Genomic DNA, 19,921 nt, shown 5'->3' with positions numbered 1-19,921 from the left:
TGTCCCAGCATTATTATGCATGTTGTGTGCTAGAATAAAGTTTGTGAATTAGTGACTCCATAATCTACCGGGATGTATTCTTGTGAGTGTGACATCAAAAATTATGAGTGCTTAATATTGGTGCTATATACTGTACTTCGGCTAAGATTTGACCATACTATGTGTAAAATATATATTTGGAGTAAATTGTGTTGAATAGTATGATTCAAAGAGCAATCATATGGTCAAAATTACATAAATTTGGTAGTTTCCCCATTACTTATACTTTGGAAAAAAGTAACTATATTCAGTAGGAATATAGATATCCTCGTGGTCAACTTTATGTACTGTGTGGCACGCAGCCGCCTCCTTCCCTAACAAAAGTTTAGGATTCCTCTGCCTACCATCAACGCTGTCGCCGGTCCGACTCGTCTCCTGACCCTGCCAGCGGGAGGATCTGTTTTTAGATGTTCCTTCAAGTTTTGTTAGGGTTTGTGTTCTGCTCGAGAAGATAAGACGGCGGCGGCTTTCTGAAGATGGAATAAAGTTCTCCCCGCCTAGCCCCCGTCCCGGTGGTGTGTCTAGCATCGTCGGTGCGCGTGTGGGGGTATGTCTCTGGCGGATCTGTCTTGGTGGATTTGCTCGGATCTGGTCGTAGTACGTCTACGTTCATGTGTCTTCAGGTTGAATCCTTCCGGTCTACGCTACTCTTTATCGGCGGCGGTTGCTGTTCTGCTGCGCTGGTCCTATGGGGCCTTGGCATGACGACTTTCCGACTGTCTACTACAACAAGTTTCGCCTGGCTCCGGCGAGGGAGGGGCGATGACGGCGGCGCGCCTTCGGCTCACATCAGTTCTTGTAGTCGATGCTAGGTGGTCTACGGATCTGAATATAATTTCTATTATTGCTGGTGTTCGTTGTACCGCCATGACTGAAGATGAATAGATCAAAAGTTTTTTGGCAATTTTTTTTATGTACCATAGTCCGGTAGTAACCATAAAGTTACATAAAAAAAGGACCATGATAAGTGTCACAGTGTGGTACAACCACATGGCAACTCCGAACATTTTTTATGGCAAGTTTAGTGACGCGAGAATGGCAACTTCTTTTCGGATGGCAAGTTTTAATTTTTTTTTAGAGGGGGGGGGGGGTTGTTTTTTCTCTTCGGCTCGCAACTTTAGTTGTAAAAATCGTCAAGGCTGGAGTGCTGCGTAACACACATGTGACATTTATCATTTGAGAAAAAAAATAAGATAGGATCAGCATAATATCTTATTAACATCACTAACTTTTCAAGTACATACTAATGGGAAGAAACAAAGAGAGTTGCAACTTGCAGCCCAAAGCAGTACGAGGGTAGAGCATGCCATTTTCCGTGCTTCTTCTCAAATAGTACCTTTTACTTTTCTCTGAATAGCTGATAGTTGGATGGATATCATCTACTTGTTCTGGGTGAATTGTCAATAGCACTAATCTGTTTTTTCAGTATTAGTACAGATAAAGATCGTGCATACCTACATATATCATCAATTTCCCTTATGCATTTTTTAAATATTGTCAGCAGCGCTGATCTATCTATCTATCTAGTTAATCTGTGAGAACAATCCCTGGAGTGGTGAAAGTGGAAGTGAAAGTGAAAAAAAGGGTAAGAGAACGATAGGAAAAGTTAAAAACAATTTTACATAGGGAGACTGATGTTGTGCTAGCGGAGGCGGAGGAGTAAGGTGATCTCGGAGGCAAACTAGTGCTCGAGCTCGGCGGCGAGGGCGGTGCCCCCGTCAGGCTTGCTGACATCTTGATGGCGACCTCGCGTCTGGTGTAGCGGCCCGAACTACCTATATCATTGCAGACTCTCTTTATGCGTGTGCAACAGCTCACTGATGTTCCTTGGTTTGCTCACCCAAGTACAGCCACAATGGCATGGCCGAGCAGACCACCAGCGAGTCCCTGTCATTCGTGACACATGCAGGTTAAAAGCCTTACTGCTTCGTCATGGAAACCTCAATCAGAGCCATCTAGCTTTTGAGGAATTTGGATTGCGGGTGTGGTCTAGGTGGTGGTTCGTGCTGTAGCTATAAGGAATTGATCACCATAGCGGGATCTTTTTTTTTTGTCTTTGATTGAGTGCATCCGTATTGTCTTTACGATATTGCGTTGTTGCATAGGCCGGGTGTAATTGATATATCCACGATATTAATATATTCCGCCTGTCGAAAAAGTGATGCCATCCTTGATGGGAATTTCGTCAAACACCCTATGGGCAGCCACCGTAGTTTGTCTAGGAGAGCAGCAGCCCATTGGCTAGCAGTAGGAGAAAGCTAGATGTGGCGCATCCAGCGGTGATGTCGGCGACCTCACAGCGTCGATAGAAGCCCTGGGGAGGGAGATGTAGACGTCCTCGTCGGGATCGATGCGGAGCATGTCCACGAGGCGAAGAACATCGTCGGTGCCCGCCCATAGGACACTGTTGCGCCCGTCCACAATCGCCATAGGTGTTAGCATGGTCTCGGCAAATCGGGTGGTTCGCGCGAGGAGGAGGGCGGAGGAGTTGCCATCATGGAGGAGGATTCCTCGAGTCCAGAGGACGGGTTGAAGAAGAGTCCTTTTTTAGAGGAAGGTGAAGAAGGTCCTGGCTCAGACATTTTTCCTTAGTTGCGGTCGGGCTGTTCAGCCGTTGAGCTGTTCGGCCCATAAGAGGTCGGTCTTAGTCAGTGGCAGATCCAGGAATTCAACATTGGGTGTTCAAAAACAAATTTCCATCCTAATAGAATCTTTGAGAAGTAGTGGGTTGCATGGAGAAGTAGTGGGCTGGCCAGGTAGTGGGCTGCGTGGAGAAGTAGTGGGCTGCTCCTGATTACGTGAACTGGGCCTATGCCTACTTACATTTTTTTTGCCAAAAAATTTGGGTGTACATCTGTACACCCATGCCCCATTGTGGATCCGCCCCTGGTCTTAGTAACGTAACACCAAGTGAGTCGTTTTTTCCGCATCGGCGGAAACACTGAATGAAACAATTTTTAGGTACGGGAAACGTGTTACGAACGATTTTTAGGTACGGAAAACGTAAACGGACAAAAGCAATAGCCCTTTTATTAGTATAAGAGTCAATGTGTCAGGAAGGATCGAACGGATGGCTCCTCTCCTCCCCCTCCCACCTCTCACCAGCCCACCTCACCTCCACCAACAATGGAGATCTCTAGCTCTAGGAATCATGGATGGTCTTCTGCATTGGGACTTTGCCCCGGGCCTTGCCCTTGCAAATCAGGTGAGGCACAGGTTTGGTTCGACGGTTCATTTCTCTCCTTCTCAAGGCTCCAAGGAATTCTTTTTGGTGGTCACGTTCTCCTCAGCATCCTTTCCTCTCTCGGTGGAGTCTGTTGGTATTGCTTTGCAATGTTGCCTAGGAGGTTTAAACTCGGGTTTCAGCGTTACTAAGATCATGGATCGTTCCTTCCGATTCTCTGTTGCAAGCAACAAGGTTGGACATTTCATCTATGGTTTGTAAGATCGAGTTTGGCCAGATTTTGTCTGTCACTTCCATCTCTTTAATGGCCGGTATGCTAGAGCTCCTGCCTCTGCCTCTTCTTGGCATGCAGATCAGGAAATCTTGGGCATTTCTTCTCGGTCCCCTGTAGCGATCAAGACCGGTCTACGCTCCACCACTCCGATCACTGCCTCGGGTTCCAGGTCCGCTCAGGTGCTTGGCAAGTTCAATATTGCTCCAATTGACAAGATGGATTTTTCGAACAAGAATTCTAACGAAGCTTCATCTTCCCATTCGATGGTTCATCATTTGAATTCTGTTGAGGATCCTGTGATTCAGCCTAGTAAAGATTCGGCTACATCACAGGAATTGGGTTCCCATATTCAATTAATGCAGCATTTTCTCAATCAGGAGCAATTGGTGGACAATCATAATGCGGATTTTATTCACCTGGGTAGCTTCAAATGCTCTCTTCATGCTCAATATCCAACGTTGCCCCAGTGTTTTTTGTCATCTGCGTTCAAATATGCACCCCCGCATAATTGCTGGCCTCCTACGCTAAGCAATCAGCACAAGGCCGATTTGGCCCAAGCCCACTACTCTTTGGAGGACATTTTGGAGATAGACACTAATTGGGCCTCGCTTTGCTCTAAATGTCTGCAATGGGGGCACAAAAAAGCTAGCTGTCATGCACGCCTAATATGTTTTAAATGCTCTACGCCGGATCACAAGGCAATTAACTGCCCCATCTCATCGACGCAATCTTTTGACCATGTTGGCGATAGCTAGAGAAATCAAATCACCCCCACATCAATTCCGCAGCTCTGGCCTCCCTTCCCAACAAACAGTGTAAGAGACGCACCGTTAGATGCCAATCGTGTGGCTTTTACGGTCATCTGGCTCGGCAGTGTTTCCAACGATTGAAAGCAAAATGGAAGTGGATTCCCAAATCTACTCGACCTGCCGATTCTACCCCTCACGCTCCACCTTCCACCTCGATTGCCCAAACGCCTCGCTCCAGTCTGCAGCCCACCTCCCCTGCCACCAATGCCATCACTCTGCCTCGCTCGCCATTGACACCTCCACCCACTCCGTTCTCCGCCATGGCAAACTACCCCCTCAACCCCGTCCCCTTCCTGCCGCCTGGTTTTGCTGTGGAGCCTGGCCCTGCTGACCGCTTAGTAAGGTCTGGGATGGTGGTTGGACCGATTGTGCCTCTGAACCATGATTACTTGGTGATTGCGGAGGCGAGCGCCTACGTTCCTCTGCAGCGACGAGCTGCCATTCGGACTGAGATTGAAGGTTTGTTGCATGAAGCCCATCTCTTTACAACTGAATCTAGTGATCATCCTCTTGGGATTGGGATTTTCGGATTTGCAAACTCGTTCTTGAGGGACACGACTGTTAACACTCCTCTAGAGCTAGAGGATGACAACCTGCTTATTACCTTTGTGCCTCATAATGAGGTCCTCAACAGACGCACGACCTCCTTTGGTCCAGAGATTTGGCTCATGTTCTTTGGTTTCCCATACGATTACCAAACAGATTATTACATCACTAAGGCTCTAGGGGGTTATGGTTCTCTGGTTTCGTGGTACAACCCACACCAAGATAGGAGGTATATGCTGATCAAAGCACGTGTGATTCGTCTGAACTTAGTGCCCAAAAGTTTCATTGTTTGGCAGCTTGGTGGTGCTAGGGACTGTTGGACGGTGCAGGTCACAATCTTAAGAAGCAATGACTAGAATGGCCTGCTCCCTGAAGTGTTGCCAGCTAATGAGGAGCCGCCGCCCCCTGATGGCAATCCTCATCCTCAGTTCGGGCCTGAACTTACTGCTGAACAGCTTTATCAGCAGCAAGTTCACAATTGGCTAGTGCAAAATGCTGCTCCACCTAACCAACCTGCTCATGCCAATGGTGATGCTCCAAACCATGGGTGGGATGCTTGGTCAGAACCTCCTGCTCCTCCGATGTCACCTCATCTCATGAACTACCAAGCTTGGCTCGCTTCCCAGGGACTGACTGTTATGCATGGTGTTGTTCCTGAGAATAATGTCACTGACAATCCTATGCAGGCCTGGCATGATGTTGTTACTTCTTCTGAAGATACCTCTTCCACTGAGTCAGACTTGTTCATTCTTCCTGCTGCTTCTCATGAGAACACTGTTGCTGCTCTGCTCAATCAGGAGGTTCCTAATGTTGCTGAGATGATCACTATTTCTGTGGAAATCCATGACCAAGGTATGCGTTTTGGTTTATCTGCTCAAGGAGATTCTCTCCTACAAGTTCTTCTATCCAATCCCATACCCCGACAGCAGCTCAACACTGCCCTTTTCAATGCTATTCGCCCTCTGCTTGCTACGAGGGGACCTTGGGCTACTGGATTTGGGTTCAGGCAGGATGTCCTACAGCTTGAGGTTCAGGTGGCTGCTAGCCCCGCGGGACTGCAATTCACACAGCACAGTTTGCCTGCTCCTGTCACAAGCTCTACGGTCATCATTGAGGAGATTTCTGACAACATGAATAACCCTGAAGCAGATACCCTGTCCAGCAGTGGTCACAACATGCAGGAGCCTCGTGGGCCGAGGTACAATTCTGGGGCTGTGATCACTGAAATTGCTGATGCTTCTGATTGTCCTCCTGATAATTCTGAAACTCTTAATATTGGGACAGATATTGACAATGGCTCCTCTTTGACTGGGTTGGCTGCTTATCATTCTGAAACTCAGACCGGTTTGCTTCAGATTGCGTCTGGTGCAATCTCTGAACCCCCTCTCACAGCTGTTGGATCTTCAGCTCGCAAACGCAAAGGGAAAGTGCCAACGCCAGTCGACACCTCTACTCTTCGTCGCAGCAACCGTTCCAATAAATATGATGGCTTCCGTACAAACTCTCTCTCAGAAGTTAAAGCCACCAAATCCAAGGTGAAACCGCGTGCTGTACCTTCTGTTGCTACCATGGACTCGACAGTCAATCCCTCCATGCAGATGCTGAATGAGGAAATCCCCCCACCTACTGCAATCGCCACTATGCAAGCTATTGGCACTCATCTGTGCGCCATTCCGGAGGAGGAGCTCACTGTTGCTGCACTCACTGAAGATCCGGCGGGGACATCTTCCTCGGCCTAAGCTCGGTTTCTTTCTTTATTTCCTCGTTTAAATGGTACTTTTGCAATCGTGGAATGTTCTATGTTGGAATATTCGTGGTCTTAATTCGGACAAAAAACATTTAGCGCTATCTAATGCTATCCAGTCGAGTGGATGTGCGGTTATCTGTCTACAAGAAACTAAAATGGAGACGTTTGATGCTAGTACTCTCAAATCGTTTTGCCCTAAACGCTTTGATAGCTATGCGTATATCCCATCTGTTGGCGCTTCGGGGGGTCTTGTCACGATCTAGAATAGTGCTCTTTTTGTTGGTACGGTCACTATTGAGAAACAATTTGCGCTAGGCATCAACTTCATGTCCACCCAAAATGCTCATAGCTGGACTTTGATCAATATTTACGGGCCGTGCCAAGGGGACCAACGTAACGCATATACTCAATGGTTATTCGACCTCTCCATCCCTTCGTCTGAAGATTGGCTTCTTCTGGGCGACTTCAATTACATTCGATCACCTGACAACTGAAATTTACGCGCGGGGGGGGGGGGGGGGGGGAATACACAGGATATGTTTACCTTCAACGATTTCATCCGCGAGCAAGAATTAGTTGAACTGCCTATTAAAGGTCGTGCATTCACGTGGTCTAACATGCAGCTTAATCCACTGCTTGAACAATTAGATTGGTTCTTCACCTCTCTCAATTGGACTACATCATTTCCAAACACTATGGTAAACCCCTTGGGCCACCCTGTATCTGACCATATACCCTGTTCTGTGGTCATTCAATCCAATATCCCCAAGAGCAGAATTTTCAGATTTGAATCCTATTGGATTGCGCACCCAGGTTTTTTGTCTGTTGTTGAACAAGCTTGGAATAAGCCTATGAAATTTGGCAAGGACAACAATGCGGCATCTATCCTCTGTCAAAAACTGAAAGCTGTTAGATATGCCTTAACTCACTAGAGTAAAAAGATTACTCGCCTCAAGATTGCCATTGACAATTCTAACAAGGTCCTGCTCGAGCTTGATGGAATTGAAGAGCGTCGCACCCTCTCGGTCCCTAAACGTAATTTCAGAAACATCCTCAAAAACCACCTCCTCAGGCTACTTAACTATCAACGAGAATACTGGAAGAAGAGATGCACAATCCGTTGGATCAAGTTCGGAGACGAAAACTCAAAGTTCTTCCAGTCGATAGCCACTAAACGATTCAGAAGGAACTGCATTGCCACCTTAAAAGCTGGCAAGGAAGCTATTCTGTTTAATGCCTTTAAACAAAGACTGGGTACGTGCTCCAAACCAAACATGAAGTTCAATCTCTCATCTCTATTAAGACAGCAAGTTGATTTTCATAGCCTTACTACCCCTTTCACACACGATGAGATTGATGTTGTGATCAAAGATATGCCCCCGGACAGAGCACCGGGCCCGGATGGCTTCAATGGCGCCTTCCTGAAAGCATGTTGGCCAATCATCAAACACGATTTTTACAACTTGTGCAACGAGTTTCATAGGGGAAATTTGAACCTAGAATGCTTAAACTATGGTTATATTACCCTGATCCCAAAGAATTCCTCACAAGAGTCGGTCAATGACTTTCGCCCGATCACTTTGTTAAACTGCTGCCTCAAGTTGATCACCAAACTGCTGGCCAATCGACTCCAAAAAATCATTTTGCAAATTGTACACCGCAACCAGTACGGATTCTTATGGGGTCGATCCATACATGACTGTCTTGCGTGGGCTTTCGAATACATACACCAATGCCAATCATCACAAAAGGAGATAATTCTGCTGAAATTAGATTTTGCCAAAGCCTTTGACACCATACAGCACTCTGCAATGCTGCACATTATGAAAAAGGTGGGTTTCAATAACAAATGGCTTCAGTGGATCCAGTGCATCTTCACTTCTGGTAAATCTTCTGTTCTGCTCAATGGTACTCCGGGGAAATCCTTTCAGTGCAAATGTGGTGTTAGACAAGGTGACCCTCTGTCACCCCTGATCTTTGTCATTGCCGCTGATCTTCTCCAGTCTGCAATTAATGATGCCCTTCGAAATAATCTCCTGGAACTTCCCATCCCACGCAACACCAATGGAGACTATCCTGTTATCCAGTACGCTGACGACACGATCATCGTCATGCCCGCATGCGTCCGTCAAGCTGCAAAGATTAAGGAGATCCTTCAAGACTTTGCCACGTCCATCGGACTCAAGATCAATTTTCATAAATCTACTATAGTACCGATCAACACACCGCCGGATAAATGCAAAGAGTTGGCTGACCTCCTAGGGTGTACTGTGGGTTCCATGCCGTTCACGTATCTTGGCCTCCCCTTAGGCACCACTCGACCTTCGGTTCAAGATTTGGCTCCACTTGTCTGCAAAGCGGAAAGAAACATCACGGCTGCTATGTCTTTAATGTCGTATGCAGGGAAACTCTCTCTCATGAACTCGATGATCACTTCTCTTATCATGTTCGCTATGGGGACCATTCGTCTACCACCGAAAATTGTCGCCCAACTTGACAAGATTAGACGCCACTGCCTCTGGCAAAAAAGAACCGACGATGGTGTTAAGAGCAACTCCCTCGCTGCTTGGAATATGGTATGCAGGCCCAAGAAGAATGGGGGTCTGGGCGTCATCGACCTTAAGATGCAGAACGACGCCTTGCTCCTGAAGTTTCTCCACAAGTTCTACAACAGGCACGATATCCCCTGGGTCCAACTTATCTGGGATTCTTACTATGATGACACCATTCCACATGCACATGACTCTTGTGGTTCCTTCTGGTGGAAAGACTTAATCCACCTAATGCCCACATATCGTGGTGTGACACGCATCAATATTGGTCGTGGTTCTTCGGCATTGTTCTGGAAAGATAATTGGAATCATACCATCTATGCTGAAACATATCCAAGAGCCTTCTCTTATGCCACCTTTGAAGATATTTCGGTCAAAGATCTTCTGACATCCACGGACCTGCATGAAACCTTTCACCTGCCTCTCTCAATACAAGCCCGCGATGAGCTACGCTCCATTCAAACTGAGGTGGTCGGGGTCACTCATGTGGATGAGCACGACACTTGGCAATGCGTGTGGGGAGACACCAACTTCAGAACATTCTCATACTACAAATTCTACTTCAGGAAAGTGATTGCCCATGAAGCTTTCGGTTGGCTGTGGAAGGCAAAGTGCATTCCCAAGATCAAGACCTTTGGATGGCTCCTGCTTGTTGATCGTCTCAACACCAGAAATATGCTCAAAAGGAGGCACTACAACATTGGGAACAACTTTGATTGCCTCCTGTGTGGCCAACATGTTGAAGAATCGGTGGAACACCTCTTTTTTCATTGCACTTTCAGTCAGGAGTGCTGGAGATCTCTAGGTTTCACTTGGCCCACGCAGAATGACAGACTTACTATGATCAAAAACCAAAAAACCATGCAGCCCCGAAAGATGTGGATGGACATTTTCCTGACGTCGACCTGGAGTTTATGGAAGGAGTGCAATAACCACCACTTCAGGAAGATCAAGCCTTCTGTGGCATCCTGGAAGCAGAGATTCAAGTTGGAATTTTCCAACCTTAGATATAGAGTGAAACCCTCCAAAGAGCATATTATTACCACACTACTAGAGAATATACAATAGAGCCCTGCTGCCTCCCGATAGCCTTGGGTGGTGACCCAACCACCCACTGTATGTAATACACCATGTAATTGTGCCTTCCCTGTTTTGGGTAATATATATGCAGTAGGAACCTTTCCTACTGTCTTCACAATAAAAAAAAAAAGAGTCAATGTGCCAGCCTTACAGGTTCATCCCATGCGTGAGCCGACTCCATGGGCGCGACGCAGGACCATATAAATGCGATCGAACAATCCCGTGCGAGCCGGTGCACATAGGCATCAGGCTTGCCGATGCGTGAGCCGATCGACGATGATGGTGCGAGCGTGACACAGGCCCCGACCAGCGCGAGCGAACCAGCCCGGCATGGGGCGCACAGTCCTGATAGGCCAGCCCTGCGCGCGACTTACTTGCCACGCCCGCCCACCCAACGCGACAGAACCATCCCGCATGGGGCCGAAGTCGTCAACAGGCTTCTAGCCTCCCCATAGCGCGCGCGGCAACGCGCAATAGGGTCATCACATTCACAGGTGCGACCGAAACTGCCAGATGATTGTGGCCCTATGCGACCCTGCGGTCCACCCATAATGAACCGTCGGGGTAGGTCGGCTAGGTGCGCGCTGCCCGAGCAGAGCAGATCAGACGGCACGGAGAGCCCCCCACGGTAGGCCGCATCCTTAAGAGCATGGTTAATAGAAGCGCCTACCGGTTGTACACGAGCTCCATGTGAGCAGTAGCCTTCATAAAAGAAATCTCGTGCAATAAGACTGGCTCTATACGAACTGCTGGATAGTTAAAGTAATCAATGTTTGCATGCATGCAAAACGCTGTTCATTGGACAGTGGGACGCTGGAAACAGAAAACGGCAGCGCTAGCGCTTGCTTCGGGCTGCAAGCAGGCGGAACTTTCTCGCGTCTTGTGTGTAGCCGGGCGCTTGACGAAGCGCTCGCTACCTTCTCTCTCCTGTCTTAACTTTCCTCCAGCTCAGAATATTGCTGATGTGGAATTCCTTATAGCCCGCTTAGTAAGACTATTATTCTTGCTCTATTATAGCCCGCTTGTACTATCCTAGTCTTCCCTGGGCCTTAAAAGCTTCTTTTTACGAGGAAAAAATTGGTGTCTTAAAAACTTTATTCACATAAAACTTGACAAGAACTCATGAGATGAGTTAGTATAAATTAATTCAAAACTTTAACATTCTCTATTGTAGCAAATTACTAAAATTATACTTAAACATTGCACACTAAATGTCTCCACATATTTAATATTGGTATTCACTAATGGAAACATTAAATAATTAAGCATAAGCAAACAATGTAATTATAATAGCAAACTGTCAAAACAAAAAGAGTCTGTAAAGAAAAAGTAGTCAATAAACAAGAGAACTGAACAAAGAGAGACTAGCAACGGAGACCCAACAAATTGCTAGAGGTGTAATGCGTACTGTGTGAAATTTAAATGCTCCGGCTTTTGTATTGCATGAAAAGGCCAATGGCAGATGGCTCGGCCAGCTTGATTTGTCTAGGGATTTCATTACGTGATAACTTGTATGAATCATGCATATAGCTAACATAGTCCTTTTGTTACTGTTGATTTACTTCCATTTTCAATTTTCCATCCGGTAAGCAATGTGCAAGAGTTTAGCTCTATTATATTGAGATAAAGTTTACATTCAATAGTTGTTTTGGATTTCCTTCACATATATTCTTGTGGAGATGTTTAAACATGGCCGGCAGTGGACAATTATGCATAATTAATAGACCGCACCCAAAATAAAAAACTGTAGAGTTAATTCATGAATGAAAAACGGCGCGGCAAGGCGCACGTCACACTCTAGTAGCATGCATTTCTGGCTGCTTTGTCATGTCATCCGTTTTGGAACTATGACCCAGATTTGTCAAAACTAGACGAACCCTTGTCCTCGCTTAATGCCTTCTGAAGCGCGTCCTGCATGTCACCGAACCTCCGAGTCATCCGTTTTGGAACTATGACCCAGATTTGTCAAAACTAGCCTTGTCCTCGCTTAATGCCTTCTGAACCGCGTCCTGCAGGTAACCGAACCTCCGAGTCCTCTCGGTGGATGCGTCTCTTTGAAGAGGAGCCAGCTCAGGTTCATCATCCATAATCTTGTCTATCACATTTGAACAACGCGGAAAGAAGCGTTTACAGAGTTCAACTGGTAAAAAAAACATTGAGCTTGCAGTTAGTCCAGATCCATAGACTATTGGGTTTCACACTTCAGCTACGCAAGCTTTCTTATTCAGAATGTTACAGCAGATAGTCTAAATAAGTGAATACTATTATTTGGTTGAAAATATAAATAATGTAGAAGCGCGGTGGTTATACAAAGGCAATCTGTGTCTCACCTGTTTTGGAGAGGGTACTCATCCGAGCTAAGTGTTCTTCATTCATATGGAAAGGAGTTTCATTTAGATCAATGGTTGCCAGTTCTTTCTCCGGAGGAGGTTTTGCCCCAGAATCAAGGGTTAACTTCAAAGTACAATCCACTTGAGCGATGTCCATTGCTATTCTTGCCTCAGTTGGAAACATTATCCTCATCAAAGCAACTACATAGCAAGAAAATAATTGAGTGAAAACACCACTTCCAAGAGAAGAAAAAGGTAGCACACATTGGGTAATTGCACATGGAGAACTTCACTCCACATGCAAAACACCATCATCTGCAAACCATACCAACCACTAATTTGAACACTTGACGATTTGTAAATAAATGTTACCTCGATTTTCGAGGTACAACAGCTTTCCACGTTGACGGTCACCAGCTATTGCAAGAGAAACCGATGCTTCTCCAAGTTGTGGATCCCTTCTTTCAGCTTGCTCCAGTATCTTAATGCATAACCTATCTTCACGAGACGGTTTTCCTTCTTCTGTAATCCCAAAGTAATCCCCATGTTTTGTGAGTCTCTTTGAGATTTGAACTGCTTTTCTTCCATCAAATGTAAGATCAGAATGCCGAGCACCTTTGGTTAAAACAGAGACAAGAATTTTAGGATCTCTTCGCCTGGCAGCAACGTGAAGAACAGTATAACCTCTTGGATTTCTATGATTAACATCTGCAAGTCCGATATCCAGAAGTTCCATTGTGACCTTCGAGTCACAATGTTCTACAGCATGGTGCAATGCAAATGCACCATCAAGATTAGTCCGCCCTTCTTTGAGCAGCATCCTCACTAAACACACATCATCAGAATCAAGAGCTCTGAGTATCCTTCTTACATGTTTGTTAGGAAATCCCTTATCTTCGGGTGAAACTAGTCCAAGACTTAGCCGTGAATCAGTAATCTGCTCGATGATATCTGAAGGCAATGCTTTCTCAAGAGTAATCATGTCAAGATTTGACCGGACTACCATCTCAAGGCATCTCTCGAGCAGATGCATGCAAGATTTATTGCATAAGTTCGCAACAGATAAGATCAATGGAAGGTTATCCACTTCAACATCATCAAGGACATCAAGGAGAAGCCGCTGCATGGAAAAGAAAGGCATAAGGTAGCTTAGTACCGTCTCCTTAAAACACGAAACAATACGACTGTAATGTTACAAGTAGCGACTCGACAAGAATTATCCTCAAATGGTAGACACACAAGTCATCTGCAGCAAAGTCAAAACTATCAAAATACAAATCCCAGATAAGAATCTGAAAAGGCAACAATTTCATTAAGGCCCCGTCTCAAAATTTCTAGCTTGTGCAGATGCATTGGTTGATGACTGTTTACCTAAAACAAGGGGTCTCCTATCTAAGTACAGCCCCTTAAGAGAACGTTCATTGATCTTACTGGAAAATGAGAGGTTATGGAGCTAATATGTGTATAAAAATTAGGAATGTTAGGCCCTATTAGTAGGATCATTGTCAGTTTTGATATTTCACTTCACACGCACATCCAAAACTTTATTAATTGAAAACACTAGATCAATACTATTGTAACAGGGGAAAAGCACTGTATTTATATCTTTGGTTTTTGCTGTACATGTATCGACTGTCGTCATTCATGGAGCCTAGATTTGGAAAGTATTATCAAATCATGTTTGTCATGAACTGCCTATCGTTGATGCATGTACCATGAAAAGTCAAAACAAGAATCCCTGAAATATATCATTAAAAATGACACAGCACTTTGCAGTGCCAACTGCATCATTTGCATATTGAAGACATTTAAGCGGACAGTTTTGAAACTGAAAGAGACACCACATTTATACCAGCACTCACCGATAACTCGATTAATTATAGTAAAAAAAACTAGTCATAAAAAGATAAATCGATTAATTTCCACACCTATGTCAAACTGAGTTAGGAATGAGTGTTGATTCTTGAACCTAAGTGGCTGTTGCACCGTAGTAGGTATCTCCAAATAACTCAACATATCCTAGCACCCATCCAAAACTTCACCAGTTTAACGAGTACCATATATTCACCACAAATGTAATGCTTGTCGCTATTTTGTGAAAGCATTGAAATTAATATTTTTTGCTGAAATAATATGATAGGTTTCTTTCCCATTCCTCTCAAATATAGCATTGAAATGTCTGACCAATATGCATGCCAGCAGGCATAATAAACAAGTGATATGAAGAAATCATTGCAACAGAGAAGAGGAGGAAGAGGCGGACCTGGAAGTGGTTGGTGAGCACGGCAACCTGGAAGATGGATGCGGCAAAGATGACCTGCGCCATGAACGAGATGGCAGGGAGGCAGCCGACATGGGCGCAGCCGTCCACGTCTGCGCAAACGCATGCCGACTTGGGAAGGTCGCGGATGCAGCCGGTGTACAGGTACTCGAGCACCAACTGCAGTGCCTCATACCCGACCTCCACCTCCTCACCCAGAAGCTCCCGGAGGTCCAGCGGGTTGCCCTCCCCTTCAGCGGCACGACGCGCGAAGATGGCATCAAGGAAGGGACTCCGGACGGAGAGCACGGAGCGGTACGCACGCATGTCGACGAGGAAGGTGAAGTCTTCTGGAGGGCGAAAGGCGGTGGCGAGATTGTTGGAGAGGTGGCAGAGCGTCTCCACATCTGCGTCCCCGGAAGCAGCAGCACCCTCTGTCGAGACACTGTCGCAGTGGGCGAAGGCGGTGGTGACCTGGCTGGTCGGAGTCTCCGTTGACGTTGCGGCGGCCATGTGCGACTCGACCGCCGAGTTGGTGGGAGGTTTCTCTTTTGTGCTTTCATCACCATAGGAAGTAGAAGTCACCAAACACACATGGACTCTAGGATTTCTCAGATGATTACTAATGACCGTCTTCACGGCATACTCTATAAGAGCAGCTATACCCCCAAATTTTACAGAGATCTCTTTAAGGTCTGGCATATGCTCGATGCGGATTAGTTGATGTTGGTCCATTCGGGGGATTGCATTGAAACCCAGCTTCAGCTTCCAGAGATTAGGCATTGCATCCGCCTCAAATTTCAGCCATGGGATACCACTCGTGAACCTCAACTTGAAGTACTTGAGAACTGAGAACCCGGCCATCTTGTCAAAGAGGATCCTTTGAGCAGGCGCGCACCGCACATACAGCGACAGAGCAGTAAGGGCAGGCAATCCTCTGAGAATATCAACACAACTCATCTGCAGTTCCACCACTGCAATCTTCAGAATGCACAAGTTACCAAGTTTTTTAACCCACTTAGGAATTCGGGAAAATATGACGCAGCTGTGCGGTGAGCATTCAAATCTCTGGAGAAGTGGGAGAGGTTCCAACTCATCCCAGGAAATGATTACTTTTGAGGCACCAGGAACCACAATATCTTTAACCGATGGGCCATGAGACACTACTATAATTTTCAGGTTGCCATGTCCTCCTAGTAAAGAACCCAGAGCTTCCATGTTTTTCTCTGGATGGCCAGAAGGATGTGTAGAAGAAATGGTAAGATAAAGATCTTGCAGGTAGTTCAGGTTGCCAAGGCTCCACAGACTGATGATGGAGTCAGTCATGCTGCCAATCCAATCCAGCAGATTTGTGTCAACAGGAAGGGTTAGGTGCAACAAGTGTGGGAGATATATAATATCCCATGGGATAGCAGTGACTCTTGGTGCATCTATAATATCCAGCGTTTCCAAACATTGCAGCTTTCGCATTTGGTTTGGTAGTTTTATGCACACATCACTTGTAATCTTCAAATATCTCAACTGAAACAGTTCTGAAATCCCAGTGAGGTCTATGGGGTCATGGTCGCCACAATGACCGGATAGTTGAAGGTTCAGAACACGGAGAACCTTGAACTCTCCAATACAAGGCATGCACTCGAACAATCCAACAAAATTAAGTGACCGAACTTGCGGCTTTGTGATGTTTACTGGTGTCTTGGCATACCTTGCAGTGGCAAAGAGGAGAGATAGCCGACGGGCCTTATGAGAAAGTGATATATTCTTTCGATTATAATCTACTACCACAATGAAATTCTCTTCTGCAGACTTGTGTGCAAGAAGATCACGTACCACTTCATGAACAGTACAGGACAACACCTTATTGTTGTAGTTGATATTTAGAGGTTGGATGAATCTTCTATCAATAAGTTCATCGAAATAGATTCCTGCAGCTTTCTCCATCCAGTTTTGATCTTTTTCTTTCCCTTTTCGTGTATTGATGAAGGCTTCAGCCACCCATTGCTTCACCAGATCATCCTTCCAGACTATGGAGCCCTCTGGATACATATGAAGATACAACAAACATGTCTTCAGATGATGAGGAAGATTATTGTAGCTGAGGTTCAGTACTTGTCTTGTTCTTTCCGAAGTAGAACTTGACCACGATTGTGACCTCAACGAATCACGTATGTATGTCAGAAAATCCAGTGATACTGCTGTCTGTTGATTTGCCAAATGACTAGCTATGTTGATCATAGCTAGCGGCAAACCACCACATACATCAACAATTTCATTTGAAACTTGTTTAAATTCTTCAGGGCAGTCACTTCCAGAACCAAAAAGTCTGTTAAAGAACAGCTTTCTTGAGTGATCGTCATCAAGAGGTTTCATCATGAAAACATGTTCTGAGTGATCACAGCAACATGTTAATGCAACATCTTCAATCTGTGTAGTTATTATTATTCTGCTGCCACGGTTTCCATTTGGAAAAGCATATTTGATAATATCCCATGCTGATGCGTCCCACAAATCATCAATAATAATTAGGTACCTGCATGCCAGGAATTCACGCATATCAGATATATTGTGTCAGGCTAATAGTAGAAATGAAGTTTGATGTGTTTACAGTAAACTAGAATAAATAGCATAAGGGAACTGGGTTAGCAGTGCCTTTTATCTTGCAGATGTTTGCTGATATTAATGTCGCTGATGCCAAGCTCATTAGAATTGGCATGTATTGGCCGCTTCTTCTGGTGGAGTTGCGAGAACAAGTCGCAGAAAAGTATCTGCATATCCGGCTTTTTGGACACTCGAATGAAAGCTCTGCAATCAAATTGCATCCCAATTCTGTTGTACAACACTTTGGCAAGTGTAGTTTTACCCAGACATCCAAATCCAAGGACAGATACCACCTTGAGCTGCTGCTGATCTGCCACCAGTGAGTCGATAAACTCATTCATCCGGCCATCAATTACAACGTGATCATTGGTTTCTTCATAGTGCATTGGAAGCATATGGCCAGTGGACAAGAATGTACGTCTCCTCAAGTTGCTGCAACAATGGAGATTATATCTGTCATACCGTTCAATAGCCTCCTGGACATAGATCCTGAAATCTGAAATTGTTTCCGCAATCTTGGGCTTCTTGGGAAGACGAGGGACAACACTAACATGAACGCGTTTGCTGGTCTTGACACCATGTTCTGACACTTGCATGACGTATGTGATCTGTTTGTACCATTTGAGCCTCTTCTTTATGGTCATCATCTTCTTGTTTTTCTTCTTCTTGTTTTTGTTGAAATGGTCAGGTGGCACAGATAAAAGGCTGTCAATGTAATCCTCCATGTCGTAAGACAGGTCACGCACCTCATTCATCCAGCACATGGCTATTGGGGGATGGTCATCCACCTCTGACAGTTCATCAAGGTAGGAGCTTATCTCTTCAACATCATCTTTGAGGAGACGCATCCCATCCATCACCCTCTTGGAGAAGAATTTCTGAGAAGATGAATCATCTAGCAGCAGCATGTCCAGCTTCCCAACAAGAGCTCTCATGGCGCCCAAGGAAGCACTGATCACCCAACAATGGCCCTGGAGGAGATGGAACTTGGCGGCGTTGGACTGGCGCATGGAGAGAGTGTTCATGTCCCAACCAGCACCAGCGCCCGAGTAGCTGCCTTCGTTCTGGATCCTGGGAGGTTTCCTGTCCGAGCAACTGCCGGTGAAGCTGGCGGCTTCGTCCTTGATCCTGAGAGGTTTCATGTCCGAGTGTCTGCCAGTGAAGCTGGCGGCTTCGTCCTTGATCCTGTGAGGTTTCATGTCCGAGTGGCTACCGGTGAAACTAGTGGCTTCGTACTTGATCCTGGGAGGTTTCAGTTCCGAGTGACTGCCGGTAAAGCTGCTGGCTTCATCCTTGATCATAGGAGGTTTCATGTCTGAGTAACTGCCGGTGAAGCTGGTAGCTTCGTCCTTGATCCTGAGACCGCCCCCGGCGAAGCTGGCCACGTCAGCGTGGGCCTGGGCAGCATTCATGTCCCAGGTGCTGGGGGGCATGCTGACGCTGGAGAGGCTATTACTGGGGGCGGCGGCGGTGGCGGGGAGACTGGGGAGCCCTGTAAGCTGGCTGAGGTCGGTGCGCGGGTTGTGCGTGATGGGGTCGATGCCCATGTGGAGCAGCTTCTTGCGCAGGTTTGTGTTCCAGTAATTCTTGATAAAATTGCCTGTCCTTCCTGGCAGATGGGTTGCAATCGCCGACCACCTGTTTAAAGCTCAAATCATCAGCAGCAACAGATACATAGTACAACAGAAGCAACAGAGAACAATATACGTACTTGTTGCCGAGCATGGAGTGGAGGTGGATGGTGGTTTTCTCCTCCTCATCGGTGAAGGGTCCGCGCTTGATGTCGGGGTGGAGGTAGTTGGTCCAACGGAGGCGGCAGCTCTTGCCGCAGCGGTTGAGGCCGGCGCGCTTGGGGATGGTTCGCCAGTTGCCGCCGGTGCCATGCAACTTGATGTAGTCCACGAGCAGCCTGTCCTCCTCCTCCGTCCATGGGCCCTTCTTCAAGGGGGGCTCACTGCTGCAGGACGGCGACCTCCCCATTGATTATGTGTATTCTGCTGGCTCTCTCTGCATGTCCGACGGCACCGGCGTGCTATTCTGATCGATGTTTGGTGTCTAAAAACTGAGCCAGCACTTTGCGTCCCTGATTTGGCTAGAGGAGCTCTCTGTCCTGGAGACGACGTTGAGCTAGCTGGACTGCAGGGGGGAGCTGCCTATTATGCTTTCTTCACGAGCTTTGCTTTCTTCACGAGCTCAAATTTTTTTTATCAACCAAAAGTGCATCTGTCCACCTGTGCCTTAAGTCATGCTAATTGTTCAACTAATTATATATGGGAAGCCTGCTGTTTAAATTTTTTTTTTACAGGAACCTGATGTTTAAAAAGTTGATAGTGCCTACTATGATAGCAGAACGTTTCAAAATCTAAAAACACATTTATGATAGTGGGTTGCGTCAGCTCAGAGTTTCTGAAACCTCCAAAAGGACAAATACAACATTTAAAGAACACCATATACATTGAATGACGCAATTTCAAGGCAATTGAATGGCTGTGACAACAGGGG

The 19,921-nt window shown here is 46.1% G+C and overlaps 1 protein-coding gene across 1 annotated transcript; it reads right to left on the bottom strand.

The window, feature by feature from the left end:
• Nucleotides 1-11,911: 11,911 nt before the first annotated feature.
• Nucleotides 11,912-19,522, bottom strand: LOC123168421 (uncharacterized). The gene is made up of 6 exons (XM_044586296.1): nucleotides 19,131-19,522; nucleotides 17,471-19,057; nucleotides 14,825-17,351; nucleotides 12,934-13,681; nucleotides 12,562-12,762; nucleotides 11,912-12,371 (listed from the first exon to the last, which is right to left on the bottom strand). Exons 1-6 carry the CDS (start codon nucleotides 19,397-19,399, stop codon nucleotides 12,181-12,183), a joined length of 5,523 nt encoding a protein of 1,840 aa, XP_044442231.1. The 5' UTR covers nucleotides 19,400-19,522; the 3' UTR covers nucleotides 11,912-12,180.
• Between the last annotated feature and the right edge of the window lie 399 nt (nucleotides 19,523-19,921).

The sequence above is a fragment of the Triticum aestivum genome, chromosome 7D, assembly GCF_018294505.1.
Source record: "Triticum aestivum cultivar Chinese Spring chromosome 7D, IWGSC CS RefSeq v2.1, whole genome shotgun sequence".
Taxonomy (NCBI): domain Eukaryota; kingdom Viridiplantae; phylum Streptophyta; class Magnoliopsida; order Poales; family Poaceae; genus Triticum; species Triticum aestivum.
The sequence above is the reverse complement of the archived record's forward strand: the minus strand, read 5'-3'. Positions and strand labels throughout refer to the sequence as shown.